Consider the following 19,632-nt stretch of genomic DNA (forward strand, 5'->3'; position numbering starts at 1 on the left):
AAGGAGCAGCAGCCTGTGTCTGCTTTTTATACATGGCAAGGTGGTTGTACAAATCAACATATTAAGCTATATGTTTTGCTGTTGCTACAATAATTCCTAATATTTTTACTAATAATATTTTTTAAAATATCCTCAAAATTCTGGTTTTAGTTTTCTGCTTCTAATTTTCCTCAAAACCCAAAGAAACATACATACATATATATATATATCTCACATATATATGGATGGGAAAAAATATTTACAGAGAAAAATACTTAGCCTGCATTTCCCTGCTGTTATTAAATAAATTATTGACATTTAGTTTTTATCCTACTTCATAGTCTGAATATTCTTACTTAATCTTGCAGTGGAGACAGTCTTGTGTTCATATTGCACAAGTTTATGTTATTAATAGCTCAATATCTAAAAAGCTGTTAAAAACTCCCCTGTAATTTCTCGCTGTAGGAGGAGAAAGAAGGAATAAGAAAACATTTGCATCTCTAGGGGTAATATAACATCAAACAGACTATCTAGGCATGGAAAGAATCACCTTCAGTTTCAGAACAAGTCAAATAAGCATTCAATGAGCATCTTTGAGGTACACTCAGTGTAGGAGTTTTGACTTGAAAATGTTTGACACTATCAAACCTCTCAAAATATTTGACTCAAAATATTGAATCAGAAGTAGATTTTAGATCAAAACTTCTGCAGTTTTGTGAGTTGATATGTCTGGGAAATTTTGGAACTAGTTGTTTGGAAACTTACATATGTATTTGTAACGATTAGGTTAATAGATATGAAACATTTATCAAGCATGTAGAAGTTTAAAATGGAGCTACTTGGAAAAAATCAAGCTGTTTATGTACTACTAAAAATAATTACTATGTAAAGTGCTCACAAATGTTGTAGTATTACAGAAAAAATATTTCCTATTTTTTCTGTTATATGGCATTCTCTTACTAGTAATTTCTACATTTTCTGTAGGTTGGTTTCAGCATAAATAACAGAATTATGCAAAAAATCTCTGTTCATGAAAAGATAGCAAAACAAACCAGAAATACTATTACAGTATGGTAAAATTAATTAAAACTCAATGCATATTACTAAAGTAACTTGAGAATGAAAGTTTAAAGAAGTAAACAGTTATTTTCTATTTGTTTCCAAGTAAGATTTTTCAATATATTAAATATATTGAATATATTTCAATATATTAAATTCAGACAACTTGGAAACCACTTTCTGTAAATAACTCATCAGGTTTTACTTCACTGTAAGGCAGTACAGAAAAGGGATTTCTCCAAAATACGCACATAGTAGATCTCTGAGCAAAATTTCCAAGGAAAAGACCATAACATTTTTATTAGCTCATTTATGCCTTTCTGAGATGTGTTGGATAGTTTTCCATAGGAAGTATTGGTTTTGCGAGACCTACCTTCCCTCACTGTTTTTAAATAGACATGTATCTGTCAATCTGCTGCAGGGCTGGGGGAGAAGGAATGTGCACCAGCATCCTGGAATTTCTCTTGCACAAGTGTACCATCCTGAATTCGTAGCATGGGTACCTCTAACCTTAAGGGCATGGCCACTTTGAATGCCCAGCCTACAGACTGAGCTAGGTGATTTGCCTGTCCACAAGGTTTGGTACACAAGCCTTTTAGAGGAGCGTGATTTTTAGAGGTATTGAGTGCATTGGATGATAGGCAGACTCTTTAACAATCTCTATTTAACACTTCATTGCTCTAGAAGTGCAAACACAGGAAATGTTTGGAACAGCAGAACAGTGTAAATAGTGGAGGTTTTAATTAAGTAAGATTAAGTTTATAATTTTAGCACATTGAAGAAAGACTTTCTGTGCATGACTAGTCTTTCCTCTTCTTGACTTGAGAATCTTGAGGCTGGCACAGAAAGTTTTTCGACCTTCTATATGTGCAACATGTTTGTCTTCTGGCCTCCTAAAATAAATTGTTTTCTCTGACTAACAGGAGAGAAACCATGGTTATGTTGATGAACTTCTAATATAATACGACAGATTCTGGGCTTTTAAGAGTGGGACTGTTTAGGCTTACTGTTATTGTGGTCCGTGAAGAGGTGTCACTGAAGGAGCTGGAAGGCATGTGGCAGTTTTGAAGAAATGCACTCTGCTATGTTGATGGGTTAGGCTGGATCTTCATCCTTGTTAGTTTGTATCTTCCAAATAGTTTTAGCGAGCACAGTTCTATAACCCCAGCTCTTTCCATTTTCAGAGCAAACCTGCTCCCCACCTGGCCTCCAAATTATTAAAACCTCTTCTTTTACATCCTGCCTGTCACTCTTTTCTGCAGGCTGGAGATACAGACCTACAAGACTAGAAAAGTAGCAAAAGATCCTGGCAATTGTTCAATTCCCATTCTTACAAAAACTTTTTTTTACCTGGAAATTTTTGGAGGCTATTGTCAGAAATTATTCAATCTTGGAAGTCCCTGAAGAGATTAATCCTTTCATACTTTTCTTCAATGCTTTTTGGTATTTGTAATATAGGGAACTTCTCTGTGTACATAGCTGAGATCTGTTTGATGCACAGGGCATGCCATGCTCTTGTGTAGTGTTTAATGTTACACTGAACATAATGAAAGGCCAGGTGAACAGTCAGGAATTAAGACACCAGAGGTCCAGATTTTAAATTAACAGCATGATCATGGCATCTCCATGGATTTGGTCTGACAATGCTGCTGAGGCCATGCTAGTGATTGCATTTGTGCTCCACAGTCCTGAAGTCACAGGTCATGTATTTCTGAAAGCCAAAGGAAACCCTGCAAAAAAATATTGCTGTTATTTACAGGCGCTTTTTTTCACCCTTTTTTCCTCTTTTATTATTTCTAATGGCTCTGAGAACTACCTGAAGTTCTGCTTGCTATAATACAACCCTGCCTGTCTAAAATTTCATTTTATGACTTCTGTGGATGGACCTACAATTCACTGTGCTGTTACTGCTTTTACTTAAACTCTACAATGAATTTAAGTACCTTGATATGCAACAGTGTTATTGCCTTGTAATTTTGCTCATTCTGTGTGGAGATTTCATGTTATTGTGATGGTTTTAGTATACTGAAAAAAAAGTGATAAAGTTATTCCTGATATAAAAGCATTTCTGAGATTTATAATGATAAAAACACTTTGCTAGGATTTCAACTGGTAACAAGCATGCCCTGATTAACAAAATTAATTTCCTGCGTGATCAAAACACAGAGTGTCCTTTGTAATAGGACTCTCAAATACTCAGCTCTTAAGTATATATATATAGGCTTAAGTATTTAACCACATAAATGCTACTCTGATCAACTTAATTCTGGCAAGGAATAGCTCTCAGTTTTATTTCTTAAGAAACTGACCAACTGCAAAGATATACCGTGACAAGCTCAGATGTGCATCCTTTTAGAATGAGACAGCTAAGTATGCACTTCTATAAAATATACATATAACTAGTATTCTAAATCTACATGCTGCATAGGAGCATCTGACCACCTCATTGTTTGGCAGAAACTGGAATTTGTGCTTTAATTTAATAAACATAATACATAAACAGCTGGAGTTCAAATAATGGCAGAGGAACTGAACTACGTCTGTATTTCTCACTAATTCTCACAGTGTAGTGTGGCAGCAGTATAGCTTTTTTACAGAACTTTAGAGAAGGGATAATGCAAGATAGGATACTTTTATAATTCAAATATAACTGAATGTATTATAATTTCTATATTTGAAACACAGGATAGTTTGCTTACAGAAACAGAGTTCGTAACAAAAGAATTTGCTCGCCGGGAAACAGTATCTGAAAATACTTCCCTTTCAAAACCAATTCAGTGATATTTATTTTAGTACATTCCAATATAAAAAAAAAATTGCAGCAGAGCAACACTAGCTCTGAGTTCCTATCTCCAATTTACATTGGTGTAAGTTTCAAGTCTCTCATTTCACACTCTATATACAATATAACCTTTCAATCTCCTTCCTCCCGCAGTAACAGCCATTATCCCTTGTCTTGTCTTTCTCCACTTCAGAATAAGGTCATTCCAACATGTAGGTCTAACAAGAAATGCAATGTATTTTCATTGATTTGTATTGTCACTGATTACCCCTTTGTGTTATGTAGTGATCTGTATAGTAAAGGACATTCTATGTTGTCATGCAAAGCTAGTCTTAAGGAACAGATTCTGCACCCCAGGCTCTCTCAGTTTATTTATAAGGTCTTGTTTTTTAGAAAATGGGATTTCTAACAATAGCCTTGAAATTATTTACCATTTTTAATCAATTACCAGAACTGAATATTTGGCACTAGTCTAGATTTTTTTCACTGTTTTCCTGCAGAGACTACTGGTTTTTCATAGTCTTGTTCAGAGATTGGACCCTGCAAGTTCAGGAAAATGAGAACATTTTGTCACTTGAATATTTTAAACAGAATATTTTAAACTCACTCCATCCTGGTAGGTAGAGAATCTGTACAAGTGTGTAAGAGGACCATCACCACCATCTTTATTGCCTTTTTATTGCAAAAATGGCCACTTAGAAGAGGACCATGAAGTGGAAAACAATTGCTGAGTATCATTTCTTGGCATTTTTTTCCATGTTCAATTTTTCATGTATTCTGATGTGCTACATCCTCTGAAAAAAAAAAAAAGAAGGAACTGAATTCCACTTCTGGGATGGGGCAGTAAGAGTAAGTTAATGATTGCCTCTCACCCAATTCCCATTACCTCTATTTGGGATGACACCTATCCCAGTAGACTTTCTCAGGATTTGCTAGATATCCATGTCCATAGAGGTGTGTTTGTGACAGAGATTAAGTTCTTAAAAGTTAAGTAATAAGAAAGCATATGTAGGGCAATCTGAAAATGCGCATTTAATGTAGGATAAAACAAGTAGCTTTTCTATATTTGATTAGCAATTAATAAAGTTTCTACTTTATTCTCCCAGAATACTGCAAAACTAGTCCTTCATTACCAGTAAAGATTTTAAATTGAAAATAAACTGCAGTAGATTTATTATGTATCTGTACTGTGTACTATTTTCTATATTGTGCCTTGTACCTGTTAGGTCAGCTTCTGCAGAATGTACTTTTTTGAGACTTAAACTGATCAATACCTACTCAAGGTCTTCAAAGCCTCTTTGGATTTGCAGTTGATATCAGTATAACAGGGACCAAAAAATGCTTAAGTACTACAGTGAGATGGATGAATACATACAGAAAAGAAATCGGAGAGATCCATCTGAAACTCTATGCTGTCTGAGTTTGAGTTGCTGTAATTGTTCACAAATACTGAAGACAGAAATTGGGTTTAAAAACAAAAATAGTTGATTTATGGAGGGATCATATTTCTGATGTACAAGAACTGGGTTGTATTCAGGATTCGTAGAGTATGATGTTGATGGAGTTTATAATCCTTAGTACAGGAGGGCCTTATATTTGTGAGGAAGAAATAGTGGATTATTATTCATTCTTCTTCCTATATTTACATACTCTTTCCATCCTGTTTTTCCTTTCCCCCAGTATTCTATTTCATCTTTCTTTTTCTTCTCCTGTTTTCTGTATACATTATTGATTTGCCTATTTACAAATATTTTTGCAAGTGAACAGAGAATGAGAGATCTGAGAAAAGCTGCTGCCTTTATTTTTCCAATTTCTTATTTTAAAATATAGAGGAAATTATAGGGAGGCAAATAAGAAAAGGCAAGAAAACAAAATCTCAATTATTGGGATAGTTGTGCTATTTGAGAAATAACATGTGTTCTTATAGTTCAGAGCTGAATTTTAATTCATATGTGTGATATTCCAGAGTTTAGGCTACATGTGAATTCCCTCTTTTTGGAGTACTGGGGTGGGAGGTTGTCTACAAAATTTCAACAACAGCCAAAAAAACACCAAACCCCCAACCTAAACCCCACCCAAAACCTGTAGAAAAAGCAAGAATTACTTTTCTTGATTTACAAACCCACCCTGAAAATTGGGGAAATATTTTACTTCACGTTTTCCACAAGATTTCCTCTCTAGGCTTAAAACAGTCACAGATTTTAGTTTCTAGATCTAATTGTTTTAGAAATTTACTGGTCACTGACAACAGTGCTTTAGACTGAATGTATCATGTCAACTATAACTAAAATAAAAACAATGAGTGGATAACTCATTGGGAAGAATACATCAAAAGAACAAATTAATAGCCTTATGTGGACAATACAAAATACTCAGCTGGAAGACTATTCTTACTGATGAAGAATCCTTCCAAAAAAAAGAAAAAAGAAATTTGTTCAGGACCCCCTGTATACTGTAGAAATGAACTGTTTATCAACTCAGAGGAAAATGGATGTGGGGGTGTAAGGGAAACAGGAAGGTGATGATGTTTGTTTATTTGCTGCCTTTGGTCATTTCTGAGTTATATAAACAGCAGTTTTAATTACAGTTTCTGAGAAGGCAGAAAAGTCTTATCGCTTTCTCAGACCTTAACATTGTACTCTAACTGGACAGATCCAGCTAGTTAATCTTCTATTCAGGTAATGTTTCTTCATTGTGGTTTAATTTTCCACTATTTTAAAGTATATATGAAAGCGTTGAATTATATTTATTTACACACTTAAAGACCTGCATGGATTAACTGGAATTTTTATCTTTTACCTCCTTTGAAAATTACTAATAATTTCTGTATTTTCTGTTTTTTTGTTTTGTTTGTTTGGGTTTTTAATTTCTCAAAAACATTTTGGGGTTTACTGAAAAACATAACTAATCTCACTGTAAGAAGCACCTGAAAGAGAAAACTATAAATGTTTGAATGAGAAATTTTAAAAGGAAATTGAATTTCTAAATGGCCTCCATTATTACTCAGCAAAAATTGCACCAAGGCAAGGCATAACCAAATATAGGAAACTGCTGGTTTATAAAGACATTCCAGCTTTCCTTCAGACTTTCCCTACTGACATTCTTCAGTGCCTGTTTCCCTTCACTTGGTTGCACTTTTCCTACATTTTGCAGATTACCCTTCTTCTCTCTAGACATTTCACTACTTTCTCTTTATGGCTGCTGTTGATTGGCAACTGTCAAGCTGTCAGCAGACAAACAAACTTTTCAATTCCTGGCTTCCCACAGCAGAAAATACAGGAGAGTCGCATTTTCTTGCCATAGCACCAAATAGTTAAGCAGGCATTCCATTCCTAATGGAAATAAAAGTATGTAGTTACACTGCAGTTTTGAAGCATTGTCAGAATTTGTAATGCTTTTTTCTTTTGATGAAGTATATTAAAAGAAAACAATAGCATATTGGTCACAAAGTGCTTTTGAACTTACTCTACCCTCTGTTGTTTGTACTATTCCTAGGGGCAAGTGTGGCAAACAGCAGATTTTATCCTTGTATCATCTGGTTCTCTGAGCCTCAGAAGCATACTGATTACCACAGCTGCAATAAATAAAGTGTCTATTCAATCAGTTATAATGTCAAATATTATTCAACATTCTGACCAGACACAGCGTCTAATGGAAAACAGTACATCTCACTTATTGCCTTTTTCGTTGCAATTAAAATTGCTGAGTAATCAGTGTGCACCAGAAAGCAGAATGTGAATAATGCCAATTTGCTTGGGTTTATTTACACTTACTATTTGAAAGAAAAATGCCTGTAGCAATATGGCTTTCATTAATTAGGAAGCACAGGCAAATTGTCAACAATATCAGTCTTGAAGCCTGTAAGAAATGTAATTTTATATATCTACCTGTTCTATTAGTGCTTAGTTCCTAATATCTTTTTTATTCTTGTCCAGATATTTTTAAGCAGGATTTGATTGTCTATGCATCTCATGGAATATATAACAGTTTCTCTGATAGAAACCTAAATAGTTAATTTCTGGCATTTGGGATTATGGTGTACTTTTTCTCTGACTTAATGGTTCAGCCTTTTTCACTATCATGCAAGGAGAAAAATGATTATATGAATCATTTGGTTAAAATTGTTGCTGTCCAAAAGTATTTGTTTTAAATGTATTCTTTCTGATTTTTTTTAAATGTTGTATTTTGTTTTTTCTCCTCTTTGTTTTCTTTTTCTAGACTGAGGTTCAGCTATGCTATCTGGAAGCACAAAGAGATGCTGTTGAACAGATGTCCTTAAAACTGTACAGTGAGCAGTACAACAGTAGTAGCAAGCGAAAGGAAGAGTTTGCTGATATGTCAAAAGTTCACACAGTGGGAAGTAATGGGTAGGGAACTATTCTTTTTGTTGTTTTATTCTCACTGATCTGTGGTTTTTTTTACATGATATACTTTTTCTTACTTCTAGTTAACTAGGATTTTTCTTCCTAGGCCAAGAGGCAGGCAAAAACTCTCTATATATTTGCTTTTTTCATATATGAAAGCAAAAATAATGGGTTCTGGGTAATTTATCCAAATTATGGTTTGTTCGTAGGACTACCTAACATTATTTAATAGTAATCTATTATCTGGATTAAAAAAAATGTAATGTGTCCTTTTTTCTTTAGACTTTTCTCCTCCAGTGGCTTTAAACAATTTGATTTCTTAGCATCTTCCAAGAAAGAATCTTTATAGTGTATTCATACCTCTGCAAGACCTCTATTATAATTTTTCTTCTAGTGGCTAGGAAATATGAATATGAAGCCATTCACTTATAGTTCAAACATCCTAGTTTTGTACTTCAAGAAAGCATTAATTTTAACTGTTTTCCCTTGACTTGGTCATTTCAGTCTTTTTTTTTTTTACGTTAATGTAAACACATATATATTATATGTTTAAGTGTACATATAAAAGCACTCTTTCTTAATATTTTGAACAAAGAATGTTGGACAAATAAATCACTGGAATATGCTAAAATGACTTCTTGCTGCCCTCCCTTTTTCCCAATCAAGAAAACTTGTAGTTCTGGATTAAGACTTTTCTTTAAGGGCTTTTGAAAACAGTGTCTTCCAACTGTTAGCACCCCAAAATGAACACAAAAAACATACCTGTGAGATCATAATAGTGTAGGCCAAAAGCAGTTCAAAGGAGCCAACTAGTGCTCATTGTTTGGGTAAACCCTCATCCTGATAAAAGTTTCCTATTAAATACAGTAGTAAATTTTGCCTGCAGTTTCCTATGCAAGGAAAGTCATTGACCAAGGTGTTCATGAGTTCCTTATCTCCAGAACTTCATTTTCTGATTGTTAACTCAATGTTCAGGTCTTGGAAACACAGTTTTATTAAATTACCGACTGTAAAGATAAATGAGCCTTGTAAACATCCCCTCTTATTATACAGAAAGATGACTGTTTTAGAAAAATTGATGTGGGCTAATTATGTAGGATTACTGAGATCTTGATTACATATGCAGAAATCTGTCAGATTCTCAAACACGCCGGTGCAGCTAGTGCCAACCATAAAAATAATTTGTTCAGAATTGGTGTGTATATGTATATAAATGTGCTCTGAGGGCTACATGTTCAAAACTAGCATCTAATTTTGCAGCCACCATTGAATGTGAACAAGACTTAAGGCTGGAATATTGCGGAGGATGTCAGCCAGTAACACATCAACAGACTTTTGATTTTCCTGAGTGTAGGGGATATAGAACTTTAAGCTTCGTGAAGAAATCCAGTTTGTAACTCCACGTACCATATGTGATAAGTAAATAGGTCCTTAAATGCACTTGTTTACACTTGTAATTACATGCTTAGGACTGGGAATGGTCATCTGCTAGTGTTACCTACCTTTTCTGTGCTGTGGCCACCTTTCTGGGCCCTTCTGGCCATCCCAGCCCTTAGAGACTCAACAGTGACTTCAGGGGCCAAAGGGCTGGAGTCAGACCACTAGAGTATCACATATTCAACCATTGTAGAAACTAGGGGAGATTGAATTCAGATGCAAAACTTCCAGTTGAACAAATCTGAGGTGCTGTATCGAGCACAGTGGAAATGCCTTTCAGCTATTTGAAAATAGATTTGATACAAAATTTCCCTACTGCATAAAAACCATGGACAGAAACTCCACGGTAGGATGACGTAGCTAGAGACCGTGAGCTCTACAGAGAAGGGGCCATTTGCATAAGTGGGAAAATTAGCTGTTGTCAAAGATTGACCGTGGAGAAAGAAGAGTGTCCAAAGGGAGAACAAGAGATATTGTAGATAAAAAATTTTTTATATGACATGGGTATGTGTGTGTGTATGAGATTTGGGAGAGGTGACTTTGTGTAGGAAAAAGCTAACCTCAGATAGGTGGGGTAGTATTTGCAGAATAGGGTGATGCTAGTGGGTGCATAAACCCCAGATTTCCTGCAAAACAGTGATCTTGTTAAAGTGGCGATACAGAGGGTTTATGTGTATCTGCATGAAAATGGCTAAAGTGACAATGGAAGAGAAGAAAATTAATATCCACTGCAGGAGAACACCAGCAAGCCGGGCAGCAAGAGGCAGTCAAGAGTAGTTGAGAGCAGGTGCCAAATGTTACAGTAGATCTGGCTGGAAATATTGCATCCCCTCAAAACCGGGGAGGAGTTCGTACAGGTACTATTGGGAGATATGGATACAATTATTTACAGCACCATTGCACAACATGAAGGCCAGATCCTGAGTCTATCATCAACTAGTATTGGACCTTCATGGATGAGGCTTTGAGAGAAATGCATTATAGGGGGCTTCAAGTATGCTCAGAATATAAGGCAATTTTAAAACTGTTAAGGTCAAAACCCCAATTTCTTCTATATCTTCCTAATAAAAACATGTGAGAAGAGTTCCAGAAAATTATGAGCCAGAAACTTGATGGAACTTTTTGTCTGGCTGAATTTTTTTGGTAGGCATACCAGTGTGTTTACAGTACTTCTAAATGCCATGTGAGTTATGCCATCAAAGAAATACTACAAGCTGCAAGTGCATGTTAAACACAGAGAAAGAGGCTGATGAAAATAGCTTCACATTCCTTTTTATTTATTAATGCCACAGACGAACTGGTTTTCTCATGAGAAAGGTGCTCATGAATTTTCATTCAAAATAATAAATTGATGTCCACATTTTAAGAAATATGTTTAGGGTTCAAGGGATTAGACATACAACTCTGCATATCTGATTCCCTGTTCATCAAGACAAAATATACTTCTTAGTGTCATTTTAGTTATTACATAGCTAATGATTTTATCTTATCAACCAAAAAACCTATATTAAGGAAGCTGTATTTACCTGACATTTAACTAATATTATAGCATTTTTGTTGGCAATCTTTGGGTACTTTTAATGGAGGATTTATTGTTTCTATAAACAGATGACCTAATTTATTTCTTTTTTAGCAATTGGTGGATTTGGATAATCAACCAAAATTAGATCTTTGCTGTGGTTCTTGCAGCTGTAACACATATCAGTATTGCAGAAGTTATGCTTTCCCTGGTTCTGCCTGTGGCAAAATAAAAAAAATAAATCTACTAAGCTCAGAAACAGTAGATTCTGAATAAAAATCTATCACAAAAATACTGACAGGTACATTTGAATCTTAACCTCTCACTGATCCTACAATTTCTGGATTTTCTGAATATCTTTTTAACAGCTTAGTAACTTGCATCCTCTTCCAAATAGTAATTTAATAGCAGTCACTAAATTCATCCTTTCAGATGCAAGACATTACTTTTAGAAACAAAGCTGCTTTTTATATATATATTGGAGATACTTTAAAACCATTAAAAATATTGCATTCATATTAAAAAATATATTGATGATGCTTTGTAGGCTGACTACACTATCTTCAGACTCAGGCAAATAACTGCCATAGATAGTTTGCTTAAAAATGCTCCCAGATTACTTTATTTTACATCATTTAAGAAAAAAAGAAAAAAAGGAGAGAATAAGCACAATACGTAAATTATGGGGAAAAAAAATTCCCCACTGTATCTTGTATCCTTTCCTGGTTTTTTTCCAGTGAATCTTGTTTGTCTCACCCTTTGTTTTGGGTTGAGTTCTTGTTTAGAACATAAGTTTGAAATCAAAACGTTCAGCTGTTTTCTAGTGCTTATCTAGGTTTTATAAAGGTCAAAAAAAAGTGCTTTTCTGTTTCTTTAAAGAATTGGTTCATTCTATTACACTAAGAGATGGACTAATTTGGACTGTAACTAAGATGTGGTTCTTTAGACACAAAGCAGGTATTTGGATCCAGCACATCTTCTGCCTATTATAGTAAAATCCAAGTCCATTTCCTCATGCAGTTTCCAAAGGCATCCCATCCCATTCTGGGCAAGAGGTCATGAATGATGGATGTAGGCTTTGTTTCACATCATCTTCATGTCTTAATTTAGGTATTTCATTGGTACAAACCATCCAAGTCCATCTGAATCTGTACTGATTTATATGATATGAAATCTAGCATCTTACGTCATAAAACATATGTTTTAATAACTGCCTGTCAGTTTTATGACTTTGAATAATTTGGATAAGATGGAAGGGAAGAAAAGGAGCAGTAGGTACTGAAGACGCAGAATGATTATACTGCTTTCTGGGGAAGGGATAAAGATTCAGTATCACTGCCAAATATGCCATTCAAGATGGACTTTAGTTTTATGTTAGTTTCAAAATGATATCTGAGTCAAATACAGGAGAAAGGCCCTGAACTCCAAATCAAACCATTATATTTCAACAATGGTAACTTGTCGTTTGATGCTTGCTCTTCTTTCTTTATAGTAACATTGCGTACCTTCTCAGGGCAGCAGACAGCTTTAAGTTGGTGCATCTCATAAATTATTGAGTAAAAGTACACTAAGTACAGTGGATTAAACTAGAGAGTTACTTCAGAAGCAGGAATCAGCACTTGTGCATTATACAATACTTTCTTTGTTGTCAATTCATTGAAAGTAATACCACAGAAGGCAAATGCTTTCTTCTCTCTTGCCTGCTTTCTTGCAGAAAGACGGTTCTACTTGTCACAACTTTATCTACAGACTTTCAAAATTACCATGCATATGGTACTCTAGTTAATGCCTGAAACTGTGATAGTACTAATAATATTAAAAACATGTTTATTGTTTCTCTGTTGAAACACTGCTAATTTTTTTAATGGGGTTGCCAAAAAGTTGGTAATAATTGGACAAATTAGCTTTAGTGGAACATGCACTATTCTTCAGTCAATATAGGAATTTTTTGATACTACTGGCAAAGCTTTTGCTATTTCAAATTTTGTAAGTTTGAAGATCCCCTTTCAAGAAGTATCTTTTTGACGGATGTGCAGTTTTTCACCATATACCGTCTGTCTTGTATCCCAGTGTTTTAGACGAATCTATGCCTTACTTATTCACTAGGCTTTCAATAGAGAATCACATTAATCCTTTTAAGCTCCTTATTCTAATGATTTATTTTGTTGAAAACCGTAGTGATCCTCCTTTGAATTTTAATGATTGCTGGCTATTCAAGGATTCATTGTTTTGACTTCCTGTCCTTACCTTTGTTTCTTACATGTCTGTAGGGAACACCTGTCTAATACTGTATCTGGCCTTAGTTCTCACTGGCTTACCATATTCACTCAAGCCTATCTTAAGGAGTTAAGTTGAAATGCTAGCTACTCATCCATGAAAATAAATGTAGGATATTTACAGACATAGGCAGATAGACAGCAGAGGGATGGCTGAATGAATTTAGTAATTTTTAAATGTAAATAATATTTTCATATGAATTATATCAAGACAATTGCTGCAAAATTAGCTCAATATAAAATCAGCAATATAAAACCGTTAAACAGCATCTATGGGGGATTTGTATTTCGAAATTTTTGAAGCAAATGCAGTATGCCAACAATTGTCAGGATTTGGCATCAGCCACTGAATTTAGGTCATAGCACTGGCTTAAATTGGATTTCAGTTTTCATTTTTATCCACTCTGTATAAATACAGAATGTCTCTTTAGAAATATAACTTGGAACATCATGAGTTTTCAAGAATATATTATTCTAATACAAGATTTTAACAACTACACAGTATTTATGCATAATACATTTTGTTCCTTATCTACAGCCTTTTGGACTTTGATTCAGAATACCAGGAGCTCTGGGATTGGCTGATTGACATGGAATCCATTGTGATGGACAGCCATGACCTGATGATGTCAGAGGAGCAGCAGCAGCATCTTTACAAGGTTAGCGCTACCATAACTGCCTTTACCTAGCTATAGAAGATCTGATTAGCTTGACAAGTCTTTCTCTCACAGGATATCGCTGCGTTCATTGTATGTATCATGGTGTCTATTAGAATTCCCTTCCCTGTCCCCAACCTCATTTCCATCCCCTGTGCGCTGACAGGCTGCACCGACATCATAATTGCAAGAAAGTTCCCTTTATCACATTCTATTTGGTGTAATTCTATAGAAGGACAAAGATTTGTCTTCAAGATGAATAGAAATAAATGAAACTGCATTAATAAATAGAGTGAAACAAAATGAAGGAAAAAATGAAATGGGAACATTTAACAAAATGTGTTTTGATTGGAGCTTTCAGCCGGATTTTTATCCACCTTTCAGACCTCATCTGGAAAGAAAGACATTTGCCTTGATTTTGGTTTGCTGCTGCCAGGATACAGGACTCTTCCAATTTAATTTTTATTAGTTATACATAAAGTAGACATTGTCATGGTAACTCTTCACACTTGGTTGTGATTTGAAGAACATGATTATGAACTTGCAGGGTGAACTTATAGGGTCTAATTCTAACATACAGAAAACACACACACACACACATGGTTTCTCTTATTTGCTATAGCAACCTTAACCCAGAAGCTTTATCACTTCTTTAAGATAGACAGTACTTTTAAGAACTTCCTCAAAACGTGTGATTTGATCCTAAAATTGATTCAGGCTTCACTGTGTGTCTGAGAAGCGGTAGTCTACGGGCTGAGGGGTGGTGGAGGAAAGAAAGGAGGGGCTTTCGACAGAAATATCAGGCTGCAGTAAATCTTCCTCATTTAGGCAATTTTTATTGGAGTAATTCTGACAGTTGTCATCCTTGAATTGCTTTGAGCATATGGCATATTTCAAAGAGCAGATTGTGAATCATAAAAAATAAAATTAATAACTAACCAAAGAATCAGCAACACTATAATGACAAGAAACAACTACCCTCTAGCTTATTTTTATTTCTTATCAAATAAATGGTACATTCAAGGTCAAATAGAAGTTGTTTTCTTTCTTCTATGATTGCATGATTTGATAATTTCTTAAATATAATATATTTTTTCTTGCTTTGGCATCCTAATTTCTTGATGGTCTTCTTGAATTTTATTCTTTCTTATTTTGACACTTTTATTTAAAATACCCAGTGAGAAAGGGTTGTCACCTGAGTTAAAATATGTTTATAAGTGTAAATATAGTTCAGATCCTAACTATTTTAGCTTGCAAGTGAGTTTAATTCACTAGCCTCCATTTCTTGCTTTGGCAATTATTTCTTATTTTTGCTAATGTCTTTTTCCTAACTTTCTAAGTGCTTCATCAGACCTAATCATGCATTAACAATCCTGGCCTTGGCTGGGCTCAGAAATAAAAAATGTCAGAAATGGGTAAAAAGTTCCTTGTGAACCTAAAATAAGGTTTTTTCGTAGTGCCAGTCTATATAAGGCCAGCTTGTACCATGCTTAATTTAACAACTAGTTTTAGTCCCATACTAAAAAAATAAATAAATCAGTAAACAAAAATATTAAGGCAAAAATTCATCCATCAATACCAAAAGGAACAAAGCTTAAGCAGCCAGCCCAAGTATTTTAGGTGTTACTTCTCTTTCTCATATCCAAATGTAACCATTAAGAAGAATTATAGATAGTAAGGCAACGATAATAATGCATGATGAGAAGAGTAATAGAGAGAAATAATTTATTAATGTATGCAGTACAGTATGGTGGCAAAATGGGGAGTATTGTATATGCAAAATAAGAAGTAATAATTTCTTAATATTATGAAAATCTGTATTATGATATGTACGACACTTGTAAAAGCAGAAACTTTGTGTGAGCTAGAGTAGCTGAGTCTGCAGGCTGAGCAGCACAGATGAACCAGCACTGATTCCAAAGCACAGGCAGCTTATTTGTCCTGCAATTTCCATCATAAGGTCATCTGGCACTGTACCAGATTTGAGCCTCTATCTCAAAACTACCTATCTGGTACTTTGTCACTGCAAAACCACTTGAAGAAGGGTGGGAACAGACTCCTTGCCCTCCTGTGGTGAATATTCGCTGCATATACCCTTCTAGTAAAAACAGCAAGCAAATTGTTAAGGATTGAGTAGAAGACTTAAGTAGAAATGTCGAGTTTGTCTGAGATCACTAAGGAGTATTTTCAGGTAACGTAAAAATCTTAAGTGCGTTGCATTAAGAATGATCAGTCTTTCCAAAAAACAACACCCCCCAGGCACTCCCCAAAATGAACCACCTCCTGAAGAAGTGTTGAAAGCCCCATAATGTCAGACATTTAAAAGTAGACAAAAGACAACATTAGCAAATGCAATTGAAGGAACAATTCTGCTCTAGCAAAGGAAAGATCAGATAAATCACTAGGTCTTTATCATCTTTAATTTCAGAGATTCGTGTAACAATGAATCATGCCCTCATAACCAGTATTAATCGTTTTATAAAACTAGCCTAGTAAACCTCTCTTCTAATCAATGGTGACACCTGTTTTATTTCGGGGCTTTTTTACAGAGTCGTGGATGGTCTATTGCTCACAGCTCAGAGGCATGAGCACTGCCTGCACTTCCCAGAGAGCACAGTCGTTCTGCTCTGTAGGGAGAGATGACAGTACAGAGAAATCCAGGCAGCTATTATTGTCAGAATTCCTCAATAAGGAGTGGGGTGTTATGAAAATACAGGTCTTCCTTTTCTTTATCAATTACAACTTCAAATGTGAACCTGCTAATTGCACTCTCTTCATTTTGGTGGATTCTCCTAAACCCACGGATCTCTCTTCTCACTTCCTGAGGTGAAAAGTAATTGCTGCTCAGAGCCAGCTCAGCAAGCTGTCTCTGCCAGGGAACCTACTGTGGTATCACTATTACCAACAGTAATCATTGCCCCTAAGGAGCCTATGAATGGGAAGGAGCAATGATAAAACAGGTAATTCAAAAGGGAAAAGCATACATTAAAGCAGCATAACACCATATATAAATGCTAAAATTGTATATGGGAAAATGAAATGTATTTTCACGGTTAGAGTATTTTTCACAGTACTCTATTTTCAGAGTCCATATGCATTTAAGTCAACTCTCAGCTTAATTTTATTCTATAATATTCCAGGAACTTCATAGTTTTTTTTACTAGGATCCTTATTATCTCTCTTTAACTAGGTTTTCTTTTGCCCTAAATACAATAGGAACAGCACAGCCACAACTTTTTGTAATGCTGAATACATGTGTATTAATTTCTCTAGATTTCCTAGATTTCAGTGCAAAAATTTAAAAAAAAGACAGCATAGTCCTAAATGATTTCTACTTTACAGTCCTAAACTACCTAATGATTTTGAAAATCGGCTAGTGTTTGAAAAAATGGCAGTCACGGAATGAATTTATTCGAGTTTATTTGTTCTCTAATGCTTTAACTATTAACTAAGAAGAAACTAAAAGGAACATTTCCATGTTTTTCGACTCTTGCTTCTTTGTACTTCTGTAATAGCTCAGTTTAATGGCAAATGTATCATGTTTATTTCATTTTAATCTACTGCATGTGAGCCTGATCTCATAAGCTCTAAGTACACAAAACTTGCATTGATTTCAACTGTATTCATATGCTGTTACTGGAGGATCAAACCCAAAGAATTTAAACTCTGCTAATTAGCCCTTTAGTGAGAACTTGAGTAACTCTTTAACTTGAATGTTCAAAAATGAAGCAAATCAGTATTTACTGGAACTGTGGAGATTAGAAATGAGTATACTAGGCAGAAAAGTTAATGATAATTCTTTCAATTTTCCTCAGAGGATTAATTGCAAAACTTAATTGTGTTAGATTAAAACCCCATTTAAATAAATAAAATATGATTGTTAAAATTGTTAGTATGCTCAGAATAGAATTAACTAAACATTTGAAAATAGCAAATAAAAGAAATATTTTTTTTCTGCCACATTACAAGCAATGTATGGTGGTTTTAACACAAACTGTATAAGCTGAAAGTTATGTACTAGTAAGTCTTCAGCAACAATAGTCATGATAGATGGAAAAAGGTCCTTATGTAAAGTGCAAAAATTTTGAAAACATTTAGTTGGTACAGCTTTTGAACAGGTTAGCTGCTGCACTCTTTCATCAAAGGGAAGCAGTCCAATGTATTAAATAACACAAAAATGCACATCAAAAACTAAGGATACATTTCAAAAAAAGTTGGGGGAAAAAAATCTCCCAGCAGTTTTTGCTTCCCGGCTGGAAGCTCTATCCCTGCTCGGAAGGTGCAGTTAATTTCCTCCTCTGGGTGTGCTGCTGCTCCATTGTGCCTTTCTCCCTGGCTCAGTGTGCTGGGGCCCGGAGTGGATCAAACAAACCGTGGTGAAAGTTTCCCTCATTTGCATCACTTCTAGACAGCCCTGTCGTACTCTTTGCTGACAGGAAATCACTGTCTTTGTCACCTTTTTTCAGTGATCTCCTTTTGGCAGAGATTGGCCATGTGACCAGGATTAATCACAACAACAGTTCTGGCTCAGAACTCAATGACATGTTTTCCTCAGCACTTCAATAATGGTGTAGAGGAGTCAGTAGGAAATGACTACATTAATTTCAGAGTGAAAAGATAATTAACACTTAAGGACTAGTGCTATAACCTATGGAGCTATTATTCAAATTAAAACTAATTCATTGCAAACTTGTGAAAAAGAAAAAAAAACACAAAAAAATGCTCTTTAATGCAACTGTTAAAATAATCTTGCAAGAGACTCTGAGTTTAAAAAGAAGCATAAACTATTTTTAACGCAGTAATATAAATACATAAAAACTTCAACATTTGAAACTGGAGTCTAAAGTATGTAAAGTGCTTACTTAGATGATATGAATAGGATACTGGCAAACAAAAGCAGCAGTGTGCTCCTAGAATGCTGTGCTTCAAGGAGTTTCCTTGGCAACAGAAATGCAGTTCCAAAAGTAGACAGAACTTTCCTCAGAAAACATACTATTAATAACAACCTTCCGGAACAACTTGGAACAATTTGACTACTTGGCAATAAAATCCCAAGTGTTCTGCAAATTAATCTAACACATAACAGTTATATGTTTCTCTTGCCCGTAATTCTCCTGTACTGGGGGCCTGAGTTCTCTGCCATTAGAGGATACAAATGTGCAAAGCGGTTCCAAATGCTGTGCAAACAGAGAGAGGGCTCAAATAGCAGCAGCCTATAAGGATCAATTAATGTTCTTCATATCATTTTAACTTGTAAAACAGATTAGTTTAATTGGATTACTTTGTTCCATTTAAAATGAATTCTGGGTACCTACTGAAGCTGTATTGTAGTTCAGTCTTTATTTTAAGTAGATTTCCCATATAAAGAAAACTTATTGAAAGATTAACAGCCTGTAGAGTGATATATTTGGACATTATGTTTAGGGAACTGGTTATAAACTAGAAAACACGAAGATTTTTGCTCCTACACTGCATATTCTACATGGTCCAGGATTCCTTCTGTCTGCCTGGTAATCTGTCAGTGCTTGCACGAAGCTACTGAAACAGACAGTGGGAGAAG

The 19,632-nt window shown here is 35.0% G+C and overlaps 1 protein-coding gene across 15 annotated transcripts in view; it reads left to right on the forward strand.

The window, feature by feature from the left end:
• The window catches only part of AKAP6 (A-kinase anchoring protein 6), a 274,653-nt gene that overhangs the window by 176,361 nt on the left and 78,660 nt on the right, over window positions 1–19,632 (forward strand). For all 15 annotated transcript variants that reach the window (XM_027670361.1, XM_027670334.1, XM_027670330.1 and 12 more), the window contains 2 exons: window positions 8,039–8,187; window positions 13,955–14,075. In XM_027670361.1, the coding sequence (XP_027526162.1) occupies window positions 8,039–8,187; window positions 13,955–14,075 (270 nt within the window). The remainder of the gene's footprint in view (window positions 1–8,038; window positions 8,188–13,954; window positions 14,076–19,632) is intronic.

This window comes from Neopelma chrysocephalum, unplaced genomic scaffold (assembly GCF_003984885.1).
Source record: "Neopelma chrysocephalum unplaced genomic scaffold, ASM398488v2 Primary Assembly neopelma1_24, whole genome shotgun sequence".
In the NCBI taxonomy this organism is placed as follows: domain Eukaryota; kingdom Metazoa; phylum Chordata; class Aves; order Passeriformes; family Pipridae; genus Neopelma; species Neopelma chrysocephalum.